This window comes from Dromaius novaehollandiae, chromosome 7 (assembly GCF_036370855.1).
Source record: "Dromaius novaehollandiae isolate bDroNov1 chromosome 7, bDroNov1.hap1, whole genome shotgun sequence".
Lineage (NCBI taxonomy): Eukaryota > Metazoa > Chordata > Aves > Casuariiformes > Dromaiidae > Dromaius > Dromaius novaehollandiae.
This window is the reverse complement of record NC_088104.1, coordinates 24,624,555-24,646,663: the sequence shown is the minus strand read 5'-3', so window position 1 is coordinate 24,646,663 and position 22,109 is coordinate 24,624,555. Positions and strand designations below refer to the sequence as shown.

The 22,109-nt window shown below is 38.7% G+C and overlaps 1 protein-coding gene across 2 annotated transcripts in view; it reads right to left on the bottom strand.

The window, feature by feature from the left end:
* The window catches only part of MAP3K20 (mitogen-activated protein kinase kinase kinase 20), a 93,490-nt gene that overhangs the window by 67,237 nt on the left and 4,144 nt on the right, over window positions 1-22,109 (bottom strand). Inside the window, exons 1-2 of one of the 2 annotated variants that reach the window (XM_026092957.2) lie at window positions 19,637-19,742; window positions 19,176-19,365 (exon numbers count right to left, since the gene is read on the bottom strand). In XM_026092957.2, the coding sequence (XP_025948742.1) occupies window positions 19,176-19,334 (159 nt within the window). In that variant the 5' untranslated portion in view covers window positions 19,335-19,365; window positions 19,637-19,742. Of the gene's footprint in view, window positions 1-19,175; window positions 19,366-19,636; window positions 19,743-22,109 lie in introns of those variants that run through there. The other variant, XM_064514972.1, reaches the window with a different exon arrangement.

The following is a 22,109-nucleotide window of genomic DNA, read 5'->3' as shown; positions in this document are numbered from 1 at the left end:
TGATTTCTTTTTGAATGAGACACTTTGACAAATCATTAAGCCAAGAGGAATACATACTTTCCCACAAAATATTTATATATGTTTTACATGCTTTAACATAAATATTACACAATTCCATGGTGACTTTTTTAAAATCATGTTAAGGTTTTGAGAGAAGCCAGAATTTACCCACAGCAGATGAATATTTTTACTACCTTGTTGTTTCTGTTCTCTTGAAAGCTAAACTGAACACAATTCTTAATGAGCAGGATATAAAAACAGTTTATCCTAAAATGTAATTTAGTTCTTTTTGGATTATCATCATGCCATAATCTTAGACAACACACATTTTATTACTGGTAACAAATGGTCCTCTCAATATGCTGTAAATAGAGGGATTTTTAAAGAATTTTAAGATATAAAACTCCCGAAAAGAATTACACAGTTGGAATGTTATACAATCACTACAGTTTTGAACATTAAAAAGGAAATCAAGCAGATCTAAAATAAAAATTTAGGAACTTGCTTACTGTTCTGCCTCTTTTCACAGGAAGTTTAGTAAGAAAAAAATTAAGAGGTTTTGTGCTTTGGGGTTCCCAGAAAGCAAGCTATTAATAAGCAAAATACACTGATTATCCAGTTAAGGACACGTTTGCTAAACCTATTAAATTTTCCTTGATATTAACAAAGCAAGAGGAAAACCACATGAGAACGGCAAAGTCAAACGATTTTGCAGCTCAAAGAATCCTCAGTGAGATCTTTTAACTGCAAATAAGCAGAGTTATCACGTGCTTTGATGAGTGCTCTGGGCACTCTCCCAGCACAAATGTATTATGACCTATTTCAAAAAGCAATCCTACTTCTTAAAACTATGGTTACATATTACTTAAAGTTGTGTGAATTCAGGATTCTTTAATACTCATCTAAAGGATCACTTGTCCCAATTAAAGGCCATTTTCTATAGCCCATTAAGAAGTTAAAACTATGTCAGCATTTGTTGTGTCTTAAAAGACAGTCATATATTTAGTGTTATAAGGATACTGTTTCATAAGCCACGCAGAAAATGAGAGTTAAATTACATTCTCAATTGGTACCACCAGCACTTTTGTAAAAAACGGAATTAAATTCTCATAAGTACATCTATAGTGACATACAAAACATGTATTTAAAAGCATTTTGATTGAGCAAGTGTTTCAAAGCATCAAATTTGCATCCAAAATTATGTCCTACACTGTTACAAGTCCCAGAGATTTAAAGTGTAAATATAAAGGAATCTAATAAATTCCCATTGCTGTACAATCATCCTACACTCATTTTAAATTCACTGTTTTATATCACCACACAATTTTTATTCTCATTTTTGGAAATACAGTGGTTGAAACACATGCTTAATTTAAAATACCTTCCATTAATTTTTTAGTTGCAACCTTGGGGGGGGGGGGAAGAACACATTACCAAGATACCTCAGTACTCTAAAACTGACACAATGTACTGTGCTGGAAGAATAAGGACATAAATTTATTATGTGCTGTTACAGGCTCACACAATTTTATGTAACTTATTTTAAAATATTTAATTTGTACCATGCAGCAGCAAATGTATATGAGCATGTTTTGGAGGCAAGGAACACAGTAGGACACGTTAACAGTAAAATACATTGGATATTGACCATTTGAAAAGAAAACCAATTTTTATAAGCTCCTATAAATGTCCTATTTTTATGCCAACCTTTGCACATAACTTTTGCAGTTTTAAGGATAATCTGAAGGCTATTGAATTAGAAGTACTGTCTACTGAATTCTGAACATCCCTGTCAGAATACCACGATGTAAAGGTTTGCTCAGCTCACAGAAAGCAGGCTGGTCTCTCCAAAAACCACAGAAACCAAAAACCACCACAGGAGATTTTTCCTTGTGATGTGGCAGCACACCCTCTGCCTTACCTAGTAAGGGGGAGCTGAAAGCTAACTGGTATGATCTGGCGACTGACATATTTAGCCAAGCACAGCAACCGCATGGGGCCCACCCAGGAGAAACCAAGCCACTGCAGGATCGTGGCCCTGGCCTTCCTCTTAACAGGGTGAGAAACTTCCTATTAATGAGAGAAGGAGCGGTTAACAGAAGCTGCAGCATTTATGATAAAACTATGCAAGGGTACTTTCTGCATTATAAAAGGTTTAAAAAGTTTCAAAACTACATTTTGAGTTACAAAAACACTGCCATTTGCTAAAACAGAGCACCTAGAAGATAGACAAGTAACTCATTTTCACACAAATTTCAACTAGAAATCTATGATGTCCGAACATATCCCACAGGAGCATTGTATTTTGCAGCATACAGCTTGAAGCTGTATCAGCACCTAATCTTAAGGTACCTGATAAAGCAAGATCTGCCAAGAATGAGAAGAACAATTTGGATTTTATTAGTGTTATCTGCTGTTTGTAAAACCCTTGAAAATACACATGCTCTATATTTGTAAAAGTGTAAGAGTTTAGAAATGAGCAATGTCCTGTGAAATTATAAATATTTCATTCAGGTAGATTTACAGTAAAAAGCTATCTCCAGCTGCAAAGCAATACCAGCAATTGAATAGAAACAGTAGATTAGTGGACTAAACATCAGGTTTGAAATACCTGAACTCCCACAGAGCAGTTTATTTTCAGTAATCATCATTACTTTTCTCAATGTAGGGAAATTTTCCGATTTACTCTCAAGCATTCAGAACACAAACCTGCTTTGAATATAGAATACAGTAAAAAAAACCATGACGTCTCTAAAAAACAAGGGAATAATGAAACATTAAGCTTTTTGATTCCCTGCTCACTCTACCTACTCCCATCCCTCAGCCAAAACACAAAAAAACAAAAAAGAATCACAGATGTCATGGCTAATATTCAACAACTGAATCTTTCCAGACCCAACAAATGGAAAAATATCTGGGGAAATTATTTCTGAGATCGAAGTCACTATAAGTCTCATGTAAGCTTTGTTGGAAAGATATGTTGGTATGACAGTGATGGGCAAAACCAATCCCCTCTTAACGGGTCTCTTCAGACTTCCCAGTGCTTGAAAGCAGCAGAAGAGAGAATAATGTCAAAGTGGTATCTCCAGAAAGGTCATGCCCATACTTAGCCAACTAGAACAGTGATTCTTAGCCTGAGGCCCACTGGGCATTACACTAAGGGATCTGGATAACTTAGAAGAATGAGTCTAACCTCATTATACAGCACCTTTTGCTAAGCAATTAGCACTGAGACTCCCAACAGCGAGAGCAGCAGCTATAGTCATGGATTCTGCTCCACTCTTCTAAAGCAGTTATCTTTCCACTAAGGTATTTTCTCAAACTCGGTCAAGAAAACTGTCATTTGACCAAGGAAAAAATTGTCAAGCTCTTGATGAATACTCACTTTAAACCCATCTTGAGCGTTATAAACCCAACACACTGCAGCTAATGATAGAGACAGCACTTGATGTGGAACCCACTATTTGGATCCCAATGATTATTATAATTCCAGAAAATTTTCCTCAACAGGATAGGCTGAGTCCACTGGCACCAAAACAGCACATCACAAGATGCATCTTCTCCCTGTTACATTTTAACCGTAACTGCTGAAAAACCATGTGGGTTTTTGATTCTCAAATGGGCTATCCGAGCTCCACAGAAGGTTTCCCCTTCCGACACTCACTCATAAATCACCTGCCCCGTGGACTACAGGAAAACAGAGAATAACACCCTACCCAAAGAACAGTTACTTCAAAGAAACACAAAACTTTCAGCACTGAAATTATGGCTGTGACCAGTCAACATACAAAATAAAGGTAGAAAGCAGGTGACAATTACTGATATTCTTCTGCTTAAGTCCACTCAGCATGTGAGACTCCCCCACTGACAAGAAGTCTTTTTCATGCCATACTTACTTATGTCATGGCACAAGTTCACGAAATCTGGAGTTTTCAAGAAAATGAGTCAGTATCATAATTTGAATCTCTGACTGCTGTGCATTATTAGTTTTCTTTGAATATTAGCAACTGTCTGCTTCCAGTTTGGTTTACCATGTATTAGCAACAAATGTAGATTCACCCCTTTCCCTTTCCCTTTGTCAGCTTACAGACAGATCTCCCATTTTCTTTGCTTAAACTAGCAAAAACGTCAGCAAGAACAGCTTCCTGGAACGCAGGACCCTAAACAACACCAAAATCTGATTTGAACGTTCTCCAACAAAGTACCATTGCCCTTTAGCCAGGACCATGCCAGTCAAGCAACAACTAGAACAGCAATGACCTTACTGCGACTCCCTAGCTATGCCTACACTACAGCCTAGACCTCTATGATGAGAGATCCCATCTCCAAAGGACAACAGTACTAAGGTTTCAGAACACAAATTCCATATCTGCTTTTCAGACAAAGAAAAGTAACTTTTCTAAGATTGAAAACTGTATTTTATCTAAAACCTTGGCTCAAATGCTACCCCTACTGGGTAGAGATGGCAAAATAGATCGACTGCTTCTTTATTTTTCTTAAGATTTTTCAGGCTGCCTTCATGGGAACTCAATCTTTTTCTACCAAAACTAAAAATTTCAAATAAAACAATGACCTGTCTTATAAATTCCTAACATAAAAACTTGAGTGGAAAACTACTAATATTTAAAAACTGTTTTTAGTGTTACAAAAACACATTTACTAGCAGTGCTGTACTATATAGATTCTATACTGTAGTATATAGGTTTAGCTTTCCCCTTCTCTTTGATGAATTCACTATACAGAACTCCTCAGCTTATCTAGACCTCTTTCTAGCCATCTGCTTACATAGACATGTCAGTAAGAACTATTTTGTTTCTAATCCTTGCTCTACAAAATCTGTTTTCAGAAATGAAACCTTTTCTTTTTTTTTTTGAAATTATATCTATATAAGAATACAAGCCAGCTGCCTCAAAATAAATTGTTAAAAAAGGCTGTAACCTGACTACAGGTATCTCTCAACTCTCTAGAAACTGAAAATCTTAAAGAACCTATCTTGAAGAGTGATAGTTGCTAATTATAGTGATCCTGTAGCCTGTGAAGGCAGTGACTTTGATCTTCGTGAACAGCAAACCTGTAAGGAGAAGGGGACCTATACAACTTTTGTACCAGCATAGGATTCCAAACTCAGCCAAAAGCCTGTCTTTCTCAGGGCTTTTCTGCAATCAAACCCTAATGCCCCAAGCCAGTTCCCTTCACAAAGTTATGACAGAATGACCAGCTTCACCACAATCTCTATCTATGTCTGTGCTGCAACTTTGATGTCTGTGGTTAGAACCCACCAAAAAGAGAATAAAACTCATAAATGAACCAAACTCTGAATGCAAAGCCCGAGACCCATTCCAAACTGTTTGTGACGTTTTGGTGGAACTGAGCACAAGCAAACCTAGAGCACTTTCTCTTAAGAGAGTTGTGTGAAAGGATCACAGCATCACGTATGCTATTAATTCCCCCTCGCCAATACTATGGTGTACGAAACATTTCTGAGAACTGCTCTAATTTTATATATACAAACATACCTTATGGGAGATTAAGAGTGTTTAAAAGGCCTGTTAGAAGACTGAGATTATCTGTTATGTGATTACAAAATAATTCACCTGCACTACTTCCTCTATCCCCTTGCACTGTGCTTTCAGAGGACCTTCAATAAACGAAACAGTAAAGGAGGAAGCCGGAACACTATTATTACACGAGGCCAAAGAAACTTCAGGACCTGGGTCCCACTGTGCAGCGTATCCACATAATCTCTCACCCACAGGCTCTCTACCTGAAAAGCCCAAGAGAATGCAAGATGCTGCAGCTAATGAAAATTCCAGTCTGAATCCGAGTACAGCAAAAAGAATTTGCAACTCCATAGAGTTAATCGGTTGTCTCTCCTCTGATTCAGCCAGCTAGTTCACACTGTGAGGCACTTACTCCAACTGTGTCATGAAGAATTTTAATCAGAATGTAAACAACAGGAGGATGTACTAAGGAGAAGGATAACTGCTGTCTCACAGTTTTACCTTCTTTCGCTTGGTGAGCATCGCTTCCAGTTTCCTGATGGAGCTCTATGGAGATCTGATCTGGGATTACATCTCTAGAAACAGAAGACATGTTGGGGAAAATAGAGGGCTCTGTACCCATGGGTGTGCTTGTTAATCATTTGTGGTTAGAACTGATACCTAGTTACCTTTCTGTCTCTTTCTTCATTAATGTAACTTACCAATCCCTCTGGTGAAAAGCTATAAAAGTACAGCTCTAACAAGGCATGTAATCCTTGCATGATTACCTATTGCTTGATTTCTGTTCTGGGATACAGCACTAATTACACAAGGATACAACACTAATTACATTGGTGAAGGACATCTGATCTGACAATGAACTGAACTCAGAAACTGGATCCTGATCCAGGATCTCTGTGCTATTTCGATAGCACAAAACATATGCAAACCCTGAACATCTCCTTTGGTGTGGAAGAATAACAGCATTGCATATATCACAGCTTCCCCTTCTCCAATACCAGAGCTCTGCAAAAACTCTTCTGAGGACTGTTCTAACTTACATATGGAGAGAAATCAATTCCTATCAAGGATCAGATGTGCGCAAATCAAATTTTCCAAGTCACCTTCAAGTCAAGCATGGCATGCCCGATCTTAAAGGTTCTCCTTCATCCAAGCAAAATCATGCTCCAGCAGTGCTGATCACAAAGCTTCTCTGCCAGAAATGTCTCTCTCTAGCAGGCACAGCCAGAACTCACTCTTTTCCACCAAGCCGAGACTGTGCCAGAGTGCTGTATGGCTACACGACATTTATCCTTCCTTTTGATGCATGCTGTTACTGTGCAGCACACTTTACCTACAGCACCAGTCTGCTGATGGTGTTCACTTTTAGGACACAATTCCTTGAATCCAGAGAAAGACTTTCCTTCTGCCTGGAAAAAAAATGGAGCTTAGAAAGGTAAATTCGTACAAGAAAGATGTAGTATTGGTAGGTTAAGAGTTAAAAAAAGCACCCAAAGAAACATTTATTCCTCTCTTCAAATAAAGAGCTGGTGATATCTTGTTATTAGGACACAATGCTACTATAAAGAGGGTTTTGGCAGATCCTATATATCTAGGAGGCAGTTATAAAAGTTCTGCCTTTTTCCCTTCTCTTCTCTGAATTGTTGCAGTTTAAAGGGCTGTGACATTTCTCTTCAATGCCAATTTTATCAGTTATCTGTGTCTTTATCAAATGTGGATAAAATTACTGTGGTTGTGAAGAATATAAGATCATTTGCAAACTATTGCTGTATAGAGCAAGTATGATGGTCTTCCACATTATTTCAAATCTTGCAAATATTATTCATTAATATTTCACTCATTAATGGTTTTGTACTGTGTCTCCAGAGACAGTATTTTGTTTTTAGTTTCAGAGATGGTTTGGAAAGGAAATAACATTTTTAGCTAGGTAAAGATTAGATACCTATCTTTAACACTTAGAGGACAGACAATTTTGTGATGGATACTCATAACCCTCGCTAAAATCTAACTTTTTTTAAGCTAATAAAACTGTTTGAGAAATAGAGAGATTTTCTAGTGAGAAAAAAAGAAAATTATATTCTACTTTGCCAAAATTTGGAATTTTATTAAAACTGAGCTTTTCATTTGAGTCAGTTATGCATTTAACTTTAGGTACCCACATCTGTCAAATTCTCAGTTAGCAAATTTTTTGGGGGGGAGATAGGAAATCTTGAGGAACAAAGATCTTAAGCCTTTAGAAACCTCCTGCATTTTTTCATATGCACTCACTGTTTAGTTCACACTAATGTACCTTTATTATTGTGTATGTACAAAAAGAAAGTGTAAGGTCAGTAACAGTCTTCTGAAAAGGCTGTCTGTTCAAACACACTATTGAATTCATATTTTTGATATGTTGAAATAAACAGTGATGCTGGAATTATACTGAAGTTGTGGAGTTCGGATCCTATTTCTTCAAAATAAATATTTTAAGATATACAGCTTTGCTAAAACGAGAGGAAGTATCATTTCTCATGCTTTTGAAAGCTGTATACAGAGATGGATTTTCACAATGATGAATAGTCTAATTAAGGTAAGAACCTCAACTGAAAGCTCACAAAGGGATCTCTCTATCCTTTCTCCATTTTTTCCATTCCCACTTTTCTCTTGAAAGGGGTGTCTCACCAGAGAAACTGAAGAGTAAAAGATTTTAAACTGTAGGACTGAAACCCATCAAAATCAGGACTGTGGTCCAAACCCAACCAGCTGTCAAACCTACAGATAGGAATGTATGCTCACTTCTGCCTAATAAAATTTGAATCAAACACTTTGCATCTGATTCTCCATGTGAGCTTTTATGCAAACTTCTAAAGTGCAAGGAATCCTGGGGTGGAAGAGCTATTCTGAGAGCTTTCACATAGTTCATGTAATTAGGGAAACCACTTCCTTTGATTGTAAGTGTTCAAAACAGCTGAATTTCTTCTTTCAAAGGAACTCTGTGATTTGGGTCATCTCTTTTACTTGCTCTTTCATGTTTCTCAAGATGAGAGGTGAGACTGTAGAGCACATTATTTAGAAAAAAAAAAGATTCCACTTTTTGTTTTAGGGATTGAACTTGGACTATTCAAAAGGTCGTCATTTGGAAATCTATCTTTCTTTCCCTCCCTCTGTTTCCTTCCTTTTCTGATAAGCTCTTCAGTGGCTCCAGTGAACATAGTCCAAAATGCCAATTTAAACCTAAGGGAAAACTGAAATGTGGTACATAAAGAAAAGGGACTCTCATTTTTCTTTGTACTGTTGTGGTCGAATATGTAATTATAAAGCAGCTCTAGCTGCAGGATCTTGGCCCCCCTATCACGTTTACTTTTTTTATGGTTCTAAACACTGACCAAGCAAAAAGGCAGAAACACAGATTTTAAAAAGACAAACAAAGCAACTGTCCTAGTCTTTGAAAGGGTCTGCAGGCATTTTCTTTCCCAAAAAGGGAACTCAGGTCACAGCTTCAAGGCAAAGAACATGCCACTATTGCTAACAGCCGATGCCAATGTTGTTACAGAATCAAGTGTCACTTACTCTGAAAGAATTTCTTGAGCCAAGCACGCTGTTAGTGCTATTACTGAATGTTCATCTCAGTAACAGCCTGGAAAGAACAAGGAATCTCTCCCTTTCCACAGGATATCACAGAACACAATAATGAAAAGGCAGGAGGTTTCATACTGCAAATTTCAAATTTATTAAGTAAGAACAGCATGCTTGTCTACGCCTGGCAGGACTGAGCCTGATTCCCAGCTAGTGAAGAATCACAGTACTCTATCTAGAATTACAGCACTAACAGGGAGGCAGCTTGCAATGGAAACAGAGTAGACTTGGGATTTAGTGCCAGTAACCAATTTATTGCCAACTTCTTCACAAGATGGAGGTTAGAATGGCTTGTAGGAAAACTTACAATAAAAACTTTGGTACAAATAAGTGAACAACTGAGAAACCAAAAGCTAAGAGCTGAAGTCCAAAGTCTGTAGACATAGTAAGTGGAGTTCTGGACCTAGTACTTCTCTTTTGGGCCCTTACAAACTCTTGAACAGGGTCTTTGCAAGAAAGCATCCAAAAGGAAAAGCAATTCAAGAGCTCTGAATTTTATCTGACTTTTGCCAAGTACCCATGTCACACTCAACACTTCAGCACACACAGACACACACACCTCAGCAAACAAAGACACATCACCATAAAGAGTTCCTTCACTGGTTTAGAAGATTGAAAAGGAAACAGCCTACTGCAAGAAAAAACATGAATCGGTATTTAAAAGCTCTCAGTATTTTTATCTTTGCTAGGATTGCCTCAAACATATCTAACATTACTAAAATGAAAGTTATTATATGATTAGACAACAAATAACTTCTGTGCTTTATTTTCCTCTAACTGTATGCAGCCAGCATTACATTTTATTTGTTTCTGTGAGTCTTCCAAGGAACAGAAAAACACATTCTATTGGAAAAATGACAAACACTCACTAAAGGGTGCAGCAACCAGATAATTTTAACAAATTTCCAGATCAACAACCTACTCAGCTCTCATATTCTGTTTCTGCCAGATAACAATTTGTACAAAACCTCATCTTTCATTGAAAGTAGATATGTGCCCAGTCTGTATGCTTCCCTTTTTTTTTTTAAAAAAAAAAAACATTCCAAAAAGAAACTTAATACAAATCAATTTAACGTCATCTTCCTGTGTCTACCAATAGCTTCCTTGCTTCTCCTACAGCAACTTAAGAGCTTTTAGAAACCACGTTTGTTTTTGATGCAGCTACTAGAAATTATTTGTTCAGGTGTATATCATGACAAGGTTTACTCTCTCCCTTGCTTACAACACATAGCCATAATGATCCTCAACAGTTGAAAGTTTTGGAGTAAAATAAACCAACAACAGAATACAAAAGAATTTTCTTTATGGAAAAAGAACTCATCATTGGCATTTTTGTAGTTTTAGATGAGTGACTAGGCAGCACAGAAGAAAAAGAAAGTGGAAGGCACATGGCATCTTCTCCTTCCAATGCCGCCCAAGGGCCAGGTATGAATTGGGTGGGCGGCAGGCTCGCTCCCGTACCCCAGCGCCGCCCCGCGCCTCGGCACTGCTCAGCCCAGTGGCAGCGGTCACAGATGGTGCATGCAGAACAGGAGCTGCTACTGATGTTACCCAGCTCCCCAGTGGCGACTGCTTCTTTAAACAGCAATTGATACAGCAGGATTTACTAAATCTCCATCTAGTAAATGAACATGGGTTCACAAACAAGATTCTTCCCCAATACTTAAACTGTTAAAGATGAAACATGCTTATTAAAAAAGACTATCAAGGCAGCTTGCAGGCAGCTGGATCAGAAGAGCAGCTCCTTATTTGCCTTCATGGGCTTAATGATCCCAGTGTGTTAACAAAATTGAGCATGAGTGAAAGAGTTAACTGAGAAGCTGTTCTCTGGGCTGCTCTGCAGCCTCCAGCTAACATAAACAGGTCTGAATGTTTCTTTATAACTGTTTATATAGACCTCTTAAAAAGGAAACTTTCTCTATCAACATCTTAATAAGTGACCATAGGTAAACGTGAAAGAACCTTCACAGTTCGAGTCACATCATTGACAATCAAAAACAAACTGATTTTGGTGCATCCCTCAAGGCTGGAACATATATTTTCTCTTCACTTTTGTTTTCAACAAAGTCTTGTGCCCCAGATCTTCATACAGCTCACATGTAGCTGGTCAAAAATTAAGGACAAAAACAAAATATTCAAAACAAATGCAAGAAAAGGAGGGCAGTTTTTACTGCTTTATTAAGAGGACACAAAATGCTATTCAAAATCCCATAGCTGTGATGTACATGGCAGATAGCTCTGGAGACCCCAACCAAAGATTGCGGCTCCCTGTGCCCACCTCTGAATATGCAGAGTGCAAAATGGCCTTTGCTCCCAAGAGACGTGTGGCCCAAGACTCAGATCATGCAAACAACATCACATGCACTTAACTCTGCTCGAACAATCACACACATGCCTGCAACAAACTGCAACTGCTATTAGATTCAAACAGTATATCCACGCACCTGAATTCATTATCAAAAACAACAATTTGTCATTCCACACGCTATAGCATATATAAATTATTCTAAAACTCCCCTTGACCATAACAGCAATGGATTTCGGTGCTGGTCACAGGCATTTAGACTGTCACCTCTGTTCCTCAAAGCGCACAGGGACTCGAGGCAGGTGCCATCGCTTGCTGTGCTCTGCAGTTCCTGCTACATCCCGCCTGCAGTGTGGTACCCAACCGGGTACCCGCCTATGCTTACGTGCTCTCAGCTCTTAATGAAAGTAAAATGTAAATTGCATTCATTTACACCTCAGTGAACGAAATTTTAACCTAATGGATGCTACCTCGTTCTGGCCACAGGCTAAAAACTTGTGAACAGACAGTTAGTAGATGATGTTTGGTACCTTGTTAAGTCATAGGCACTGAGTTATATGTCTGAGTCCTCAGCTTTTTCTCCAGCTGGTAACCTGATTTCTAGTCTAAACTCTAATGGCTAGTGTAATACAGAAAGAGGGGAAGTAAGCCTACATACTATACAGTGTTTTCAAGCTTTCCTGAGCCCTTTCCATACTGGAGTCCTTCGAACAAGTAACTACAGATCCAAATTTTATGGCTATATTGTAAACTATCCTTAAAACCATAGTAACATTTTGTTACTTTAACTTTAAAAAAACAGATACAGTTAGACAGTTGTAGAGATAAACCTAACTTTAACTGACTCTCAACTGCAGGAGTCTGCAAAGAGCCCAAAACAACACTTTGAGGGAAAAGGATCTCATTTATATCTATGGGACTTCTACAGCAAAGCTTGAGGACAGTTTAAATATCCAAAAATACAATTTTGTTTTGCTGTTGATCACTTCAACAGAAGCTCAGGGTCAGTGAATGTCGTGGGAGGGGAAACAAAAGAGCTGCAAGTTGATGTCAAGGGTTTTTGGCATGGAGACACAAGCATTACAACCTTGCCTCCAAAGCACAAATAATATCTCAGTCCATGCAAAAAGAAGAAAGGAGAAATATATCCTTTTTCATATTCAGAGCAAAGCAAAAAAGAACAAAAAACACTAATTGTGGCTAAGCATCAATGGCAACTCCAGCAACTGACTGTCAACCAAAAGCTTGCAGCAGAATGACAAAATAAATTTAAGATAATATATAACAGAATTAAATTAATTATGAAATGGAAGAATATATACAAGTATCCTAACAACTCGGTTGGATCCTGTGGGTAGCAGAAGAATAAGAAAGAATACTTTTCAAATAATAAATGTAGACAGATTTTCTCCCTCTTCTAAACAACATTTATGCATAATTCGTAGGAAGCTGGTGTTAAGGCTTGTTCGCCTACAGATGCTGCGCCTTCTGAAAAAGCAAATGTAAAGATAATTGAGTTTAAATGGTTCCAAGCCTCCCAGGGTTATTCCTAAGTGAGGGATCAAACCCACAGTAAGGTCCCTGTGCATCAACCAAGCTATGGCAACTGTCACTCCTGACTGGCAGCACGCACAAGGTAACTTTGCTTCCCTCTGACAAAGTTAGGGTAATTCACATTTGAGAAGAAAAAAACAAAACCCAGAAAACACTATGTTTGTACCCACAGTTACTATGAATCAGCCACAGCTAAAAGACTCAAATGAAGGGAGGCAACAGACAAAATCTGGTGCATCTCACTTTACTGATTTACTTGTTTATTACATTTGTTTATGAAGTTACTGCTCACAGCTGTCCACCAGTCCAGAGAAGGAAATGTGCACTTACCCCTTTACAATTTCAGTGCAAAATCTGGTGACTTAGTTCATAAAAAAGGGTATGGTAACCTCTTAAAGATGACTACAGCAATATTCATTAGCGCTTGTGAAATTACTTTGCATTTATTACAAGCTAAGATGACAACACTGACAGTCACTATGTCTCAACTGACCCAAAACAACTTTTGAAGCCACAGATTGCCAGGCTGAGCCCTGACATGCCAGCTTCATTGTAGTTGACTCCTCAATCAAATTAAGCCCAAATCAGCTTGATTTAGAAGAATTAGGAGTGTATATACAAACCAGTGAGGACCTCAAACCAAGCTGGTCTATAAAATCTCAGTAAGCTACACAATTTGCACTACAAATACTCATTATTTACATGAAGCAACTTTGAAAGACGTTACTCATCTAATGAAAGACTTGGCATGAATATGTTTAAGTACACAAGTAAATAATCCACTACAATAAAATGTAGCAAAATACAGACAAAAGTGTTTCTGTGCCTAGATGGCTACATTTTTGAGACAGTTTTGGGGAGTCCTGAGACACAGAGGAATGAAGTCTCTTTTTAACACAGACAAAATGAAAACAAAGTGTTTGCTTCCCAAGAATAAATTTATTCTGGCAATGTTATATCATCTTTCATTAGACTGGTATCTCCTAAGTACCAGTCTGGTTTTGATATCATTTTGGTTGCAAAACATATTCCATTTGAGACTTACAATACAGTCATACCCAATGCATCTGCTATGGAAATCTCCTAACGCAGAGACTTGCAAGACACCTGAAAACATAACACCCGTTTTCAAAATAAAGTCCTCCAAAAAAAAATCCCCTGAACAAAGGGGGATTACCCAACAGAAGGGTAACCTCAAAAGCAGGCACAGTCAGAGATTTGTTGTAGAAGTCTCTGTCCTACCCACGACAACTTACCTCTGTGAGATACAGCATGTACAGCAGTCAGAGCATCCAACCCCATTTTTACAACTGCCACAGACTAGAAATGGTACCAAGTTCCCCCTAGTGCTCTAAGCCATTTTTTTAACCAAAATATAAAAAGCAAATAAACAAAAAACCTGAAATATCCACACTGGAAAACAGAAACGAAGATACCTGAAGACATGCCTTTGGCATAATAAATACAGCGGTTTTTCCTTACAGCTGTTAACAAGATTTAGCAATATTTCTTGCAATAAACATGGGTCTGGAAGGATTCTCATGAGATCACTTAGTCTACGGATGTTCAACACAAAAAATAGGAACTCTCCATAATTTTCAAATACAGGTGCAGCTCTCTTTGGAAAGTTCATATATTTAGATCCGTACACCTTATATATCATTATATACCACATACTCAAAGCCATCTTTCACAATCCATTAGCAAAACTGCATGTACCAAAGGATGACAAGTTGGGAAACACTGGGTTTGTCCCTCCCTCTGCTCTGAGTCAGAATCAAGTATACATAGACATTTCCTGGCAGATGTTACCTTGGACCACTTTAAAAACTTGCTGATTCAGAAATGAAAGGGGGAAGGGAGTGGAAGCTCCTAGAAAGACCTAATAAAACAGCATGAAAATTGCCCTTCGTTATGGCCAGTTCCCAGAACAGAGCGTCATTCAAGGCTGGCACCCAAGCACCCTTAATAGCTATAAACTGCAAGCAAAAACATCATCTATTTTTATCCCTGTCTAGGGGCTATCAATTTCGGTTTGCTTTGCTTTGCTTTATTCTACTGCGTTGTTTTTCTCTTGTTATTCTTGAAAGTCATTCCTAGTCCTTACTCTTGTGACCCACGTTAAAATTACAGCATACTGTCTCTAAGACTACAAGCACAAGTGAGGTAAGTCTAGTCACATGCATGTGACTGAATTAACTCACCGAGTTTGGAAGTTACAGACACGATCAACTTTTTCTGAAAACTCCCTTCCAAAAGGGGATCATAACAGAAAAATACGAACAAGCTGTACTATTTTCCATATGAAAAGTTTTATAAAGCAGTTTAACAATCCCCTAAAGCTTACTGCGTATATAGTACATACAAGAAAATCTGACAATACAAACCTAATTTCCATGATGCCAGACCTCCACCAATACAGCATCAAAACTAGTAAAAACATGTTTTATTCTTGTCTCATAAAAATTCAAACACATTCTACAGACATGACTGAACAAAGCATATATAGTTAATAGTACTCAATTTACTCAAACATTTTTTATTCATAAGTGGCTGTTGGTTTATCAGAAGCATTTTCCAATAACATTATGCTTACATTTCGCTGGCTTTTCTCCACCACCCTCCACCACTGTACTGCAGTTTGCACAGGCCACCGCCAGCATTTGAAAGGAATCTGAGAACAGCTTTACTGCATAAAACCAAATGAGCCTATACATAAGTATGGTGGTTATAAGAGCTGAAGTAAGCAAATTGGATCCATTAGTGCTGTCCATCAAGAGCATAGAAACAGTCCATGTATCACAGAACTACTACTAAAGAGCAGTGACATTAAAATTAAATTCAAATTTCAGGCAAAACCCACCAGCAATTAATCTCACAAAGAATCATCCTCTTGATCAGACACCAGTTGCTGGAAAACAGCTACCAAAAGCACAGCCTTCAAGAGCAAGCAGTGACAAATAACATGAACTTCAGAGCTGTACAGACAACTGAGGGAGATAGACACTACTCAGTGAAAAAGGTAGGGTGGCAAGGCATAAAACAACAGGCTGTAACATTTCATTCATGTGGTTATCTGCTCAACTCAGTAGAGTCAGAGGAACTGCCAGCAATTTCCAGAGTAAGGCCTTTGGGCCCAATCTCTCCCATCTATCTCAGGGGGAGCCAAATTATGGGCCTGTCCAATAATTCATACAAATCATGCACAAAAATACCAAATAACTTCCTGAGGTGTGCGATTTTCTTCAATGAATGCACAGAATTATCACTTAGGGCAAAAGGAACAAGCAGACATCCTACTACAGGAGGCATTTCTATTTCCCCCATATGCATCATAGACATCATTCTGATAATTTGATTTTTCCATAAAAACAATTCACAAAGAACTGTTGTTCCTTACTTAAAACCAAAAACTACCAGTGCTTGGACTGGATAACAAAGCTGCAATTTAATTTTGTTTCTGCTCTTCCTTAATCACTCAAGACACACTCATATGATTTGCTTAATCAGTAAAAATCTTGTCTAGAGTTTCAGATCTGATGTTCTAATCAAGGCCTTGCAGAATATTTCTTCTTCTCAATACACCTATTTAGCTGTACTCATTCACATAAACACATACCTCCTCCTGTACAGTTAGATTTTACTGCCTGTCAATAAAAAGACAGTGCCTTGCAAAGGTCTTCCTATTTCTCACATTTTAAAGATTTCTTGAAGAAAGCTGCCTGAGCCATACCCTTTCAAACATTTAAGTTTTTTGAGTGTCTCTTTCAGTATGATATGCTGCTATTTGCCAGAACAAGAACTGTTCTTTTTTACATGTTAGAACATACCCACTTGGCTAGAACAAACCTTCAAGACATTTCTGTTTGTTTGTTTAATAAAATGAATCGCAGATACAATGTATTTGCAGAATGATGCTGCAGCTCTGTTGACTTGGCTTGTGCCTTTGGAATCGGCTAGCATGACATTCCTATGAGCGAGCTTCTCCCAGCTCTCTTGTTTTCTCTTTAATCAATTGTTTTGGGTTACTGGCAGCAGTTAACAGAAACAAAAGATTATCAGTCATGGAGTTAAAAAGGACGCTTCCTTTCAAAGAGATCAGAAGCGGAAATAATTAGTTTTCTGGACTAAATGCAAACTGTCCAAACATCTACTAGACACAGACATGTATAGTTACAGCAAGTTATTTTTCTATTGCTATCAGAAGAGTCATTGACTCACCATGACTGTATGTACGGTTAAGTCACAAACGTTCGTTACTGTCATCATTATAAATAAACTACATACATGCTGCATACTACATATGTAAACAGACTTACGGCCATTAAGATCAGAAAAGACCTTTGGACCATTTAGGCTGACCTCCAATAAGTCACAAGCCATTATATTTCAGCAAGCTACTCTGGTGTTGAGCTCAACAACTCAACGAAAGCAACGGTCCAAAAAGACATCTCATCTCAGTGTGAAGATATGAAGAGACGGAACAGATTCTCCATCTTCACTCCTTCCCTCTGTAGTCTGTTCCAAGTGTTACTCATTCTCACTCCTTATAATTTGTGCTTTATTTCCCATTCTAATTTGTCTGGCTTCAGATCCCAACCATTAGCTCTTGTAATAACTTTCTACATTAGAATAAATGAGGCCAGCATTCTCTCCATATGAAAATGCAATGTTTGTAAACAAGCTTATATTATTTTTTGATTCATTAAGGTTTTTGACAGATGAGTTTTGGCAAATCTTGCTAGACTTATGTGCCTCTATGCTGCCTCCCCAGAAAATTATCAGGAGAAGGTGCCCACACCAAGCTGCTCCCTGCTATAACCCATCTTCTTAAGTTTAAAATGGAAACGAAGACCAGTCTGGTTGAAAATGAACAATTCTGGACAGGAAGGAACATGCTCCCTTCTGTCAACTGTCTTGCCCATCGTCCTACCCCCACAAGTATCATGCTCTCCCCTTGAGCGCATTCTGCAGCTCCTAGGCGCTGCCCCTCCAGTTTGTCAACATTCTTTCAAAAACAACACAACTAGGTCTACACCAACTGCCCAACATCGATTTCCCCAGTGCTCAAATCGACATCGGACTGAGTGTGCACATCTTCCATCACCCTCAATAGGAAACACAAGAACCTTCCACATTATTTTAGACAACAACTTGCTTAATCGTAATTAAACACACTTATCACATCACTAAGCATGATGACACCAATCATGCTCCCTCAGACGCTGCAACAGTAAAAGAATCTTGGTGTCTGATTACTTATTAAGCACATTATCCTTAGTATTGCTTTGCTGCCCTTCAGCTTATAACTGTCTTCCTAACATGTTTTGAGGATATTGTACAAAAATAAGATGTACTTCTGTTGCAGCAGTGGTCCAGAAATTGTGCCGTCCATTGCTACATTAGCGTGTCCTCACTGCTGAGTTAGCCGTGGTGATCAGCACACAGATGTGAGTCCTGTGAGGACACAGTATTTCTGCTGGGACTGTGCAAAGCTGAGAGTCAAGAGTTTTTCTAGATAAACCTCTTATGGTTGTCTGAGCTGCAGTAAATGGTCATTCTGCCTTTTCCCATAGAATTGCTGAAGGACCCGTTTATCTTTCCAGGCATGCAGGAAGCCACTAGAGAAGATGACTGGTTGAATGGTTAGCCTGAAACCTCACTGCAAGATGAGACCAAGCAGAAGTGTAACTATGACTGACTCAGAGCTACTGGAATCCCAGATCAAAAAATCCAGCAGCAGGTAGGGATGAAACACCACATAGCAATATATATGTTAAGGCTATAATGAACATACAGACGTGAACTGCAGGACTTGAGAGACGATGTAACGATGACAAAATGGAAGTGGCCAAAGACAGTGAACACTTCATATTCCTATTTAGCAACATGCCCAATGGTATCAAAGGGAAGCTCCTAGCTCCGTGGCTCCTCCTCAGGATCGTCAGGGAGAGGAGCTGCCACACAAAAAAGGAGGAGGAAGACAGTAGAGAAAAGCAATAACCTTTCAAATCAGAGACACACTCAGCTGGAGCCACTCAGTATGTCTTCACTGTAGCAACTTCCAGTTACAGGTTTTCATAATTAAACAAGCAAAAAACCCCAAGGTAGTCTGTCTCAATTAGCTAGAGAATGCAAGACATTAGAAAAGAATTTACACCCTTGCTTTTACAGCACACAAATTATTAGTAAACTCTTACCTCTTTTTCTATTTTGAGCAGCTTTTTTACAGCCACTTCCTTGTCCTGAGAAATCCATCGGGCTCGATAGACACTCCCAAAACTCCCTCCGCCGCAGTTTTCAAAAAACTGCAAGTCATCAAATCTAATTTGCACAAATGAAGCACTGGTAGACGACATCTCATAATGACAAAATATACCACAGCAAAATCTGTAAAGAAAAAAGCTTTAATCAATACATGCGTTCCATGGACTTTTCAAACATTTTTACCTACGTTTAGATACCCCAAAGCAAGAACCCATTGTAATAAAAATACTACAGTAAAAAACATACTACATTTCACTAAGCATAAGAGGAAAAAGAAAGTCTAAGAAGTCAGGCTCCAGCAGGCTAAGCGAACATTGACATAATTTGCACAAGCTATTAGGAACAGCTGGGAGACAGAGAAACGGCTAAAAGCGTTCCTCAAAGTCATACTGACATTTCCTGAACACCTTGGAAGTTGCTCTGCAAAACGCTAGCGTGTCACCAAATACCCTAACGCGAAGCACACTGACGGACGGGAAGTGTGCTTCCAGCCCTGTGCTTGCACAGGAGCTCAGGAATCCCAAGCACGCGCTCTCTCCTGTTGCGATGGCTGCACACGACATAGGCGCAGCCGGAGGCAGCGAGCTTTCTGGCAGCCGTTCAGCCGCGCGGCGGCACACACCGAGCACCCTCCCTACGCTCAAAGCGAGGCAGAAGTACTTTTCACAAGGATGTGGAAAAACCTGGCCACAACAAAAGTTTTTTTCCGAATGACTCAGTTCTGTTCGCATGTTATAACAAAGTGTAAGTACAGAGTAATTTATCTTGGTAACAATATGTGAAATTTTGCAGTGTGTGCCAAGACTGGATTCGGCAGTTTTAAGAGATCATTCTGCATTTGCTGCCAGAGGAACAGAACGTCCTTCTCACAGATTTCAAAGTGATAAAGCTTATGCCTGTAGCGAATTTTCAGAAACACTATCACCTAAATGAGTGAACAATGACTAATTTTGGGTCTCATTATAATGGTATAAGATCAAAAAGCTTTAAGTTCTTAGTATGACTGCAGAACGTGTGGGATCCTGCAGAACTTTCCACAAGTTTTCTACAGGATTGTTTGATGCTTATAGGTACAAACTGGTACCAGTTTAGACAAACTAGCTTTACTTACCAGCAAAAATTACCGTACATGCAATTAATGCAAGTAAGCTTATCAGCATAAACTGAAACAGGGACTGGTTTAAATAAAACAGAAGAGGCACACAGAGATTTTGGTGCACTGGTGAAGATTCCACCTCCAACTACACTGCTCCAGCTACAGCATCAAACTATACGGGGCCTTCAGGGAGGCTTTTCAAGATGGTATCCATGCATTATGCACTGTCTGGGGCTAGGAGCTACACCTGCAATATGCCTAGCGTCACCTACTGCAAACAACCTTTCTCCCAGTCCCTGCTGGGGATTAATATAAACAAAAACATAATTTTCCCCCCAGCTTTGCTGAATGGGTAGCTAATTTAATTAAAATCTTGAGATATCACTTGACTAGAAACTTCTATCACTACTTGGTTGCAGCTGTTCTCCCAATGTGAGATGAAGATAAAAAATATGTTTTTAGATACTGTATAAGACAACAGAGAGCCTTTTTCTAAAAACTGCCCGCTTAATTCTCTTCAGTTCGCACAAGGCCACAGGCAACAGCTGACAAGACCATGACTTATTTAAAGTGTTTATTGAAGGCATCACTTTTTTAAGACAGGAGGCTTCAAACCTACATCTCACTGACAAACAGCCTACAAGGCTATTTCTGAGGGAACATGTATTCTCCTTTCCCAGCTTTACAAGTTAGGATGAGATTTATCCAAGTGGCATGAAGTAAGGTCTATTCTTCCAATAGCCTCTGCCAGCTTCTCTGGTGATACAAGTGCCTAACCTCTTCTTTTGACCTTTTGTTCTTGTTTTAGCCTTGTCATTGGGTTTCCCTTCATCTTTTGTGTATCTATTTAAGATCAGAGTCATCATTTGTACTTCCCTGCACGCATTTTTCTTTAAAGACAGCTCAAGAGAAAGGAAATTGGTCACTCCTGCAAATCAGGAGCATAAGGAAAGCAGCTTTAACCTTCTGCTTCTTTGCCAATGGCATTTAATTACCTGGTCTTCAGAAACAAAAGCCCGTTTGTCTCTTGCATTGGAGCAGTTACTCCAAGTTAACTCTGTGTACACAGCGTCTCAGACATATGCGACACTTAATCGAAAAATGAAACGGGTAAGCTTCCAGATCCAGAGACCTAACAATTTAGGGCCACGGCCCTGCGAGTATTTGTGCACCTGGATAGTTACGCTCCAGTGAATAATCTCCTCACTGACAACAGAATCATTCACAAGAGTAATGCTACTCATAGGCAAAAGTATATGCACCACGACTAGACCATAAATTAGACAGGAAAGTGTGAACAGCTAATAACAGATGGTTGCATTTGAGATGGCAGAAGGAACAGAAAACTAAGGGAAAAGAAAAACACATCGGAAACAAAATCTTCCTGGCCTTTACTATCTGGACTTAAAAGTTCTGAAGTGCTGTCAAATTATTTTAAGTTATCGTTCACCGAGAAGAACCAAATTATCCATATAAACAAGTAAATGATTTGACTTCTGGAAGTTATGCTAACATAGACCAAGATGTTATACTAACATTTCACAGAAAACCAACCTTAACATTTACTAATATGGTACAATATATACACAAGAGGCTTATTAAATAAAAGTGAGTACTTCTCTGATGTGTCCTCCTTGCTGTTTGAAAATTCACTGATTCCTAAACATTTATGTAATCCCAGTGGAGTGCACTGTGCACAAGCACTTGCAGGAGCTATTACTGATTCTTTTAACACCTTTCCAATTTCAAATTTATTTACAAGGATCAATCA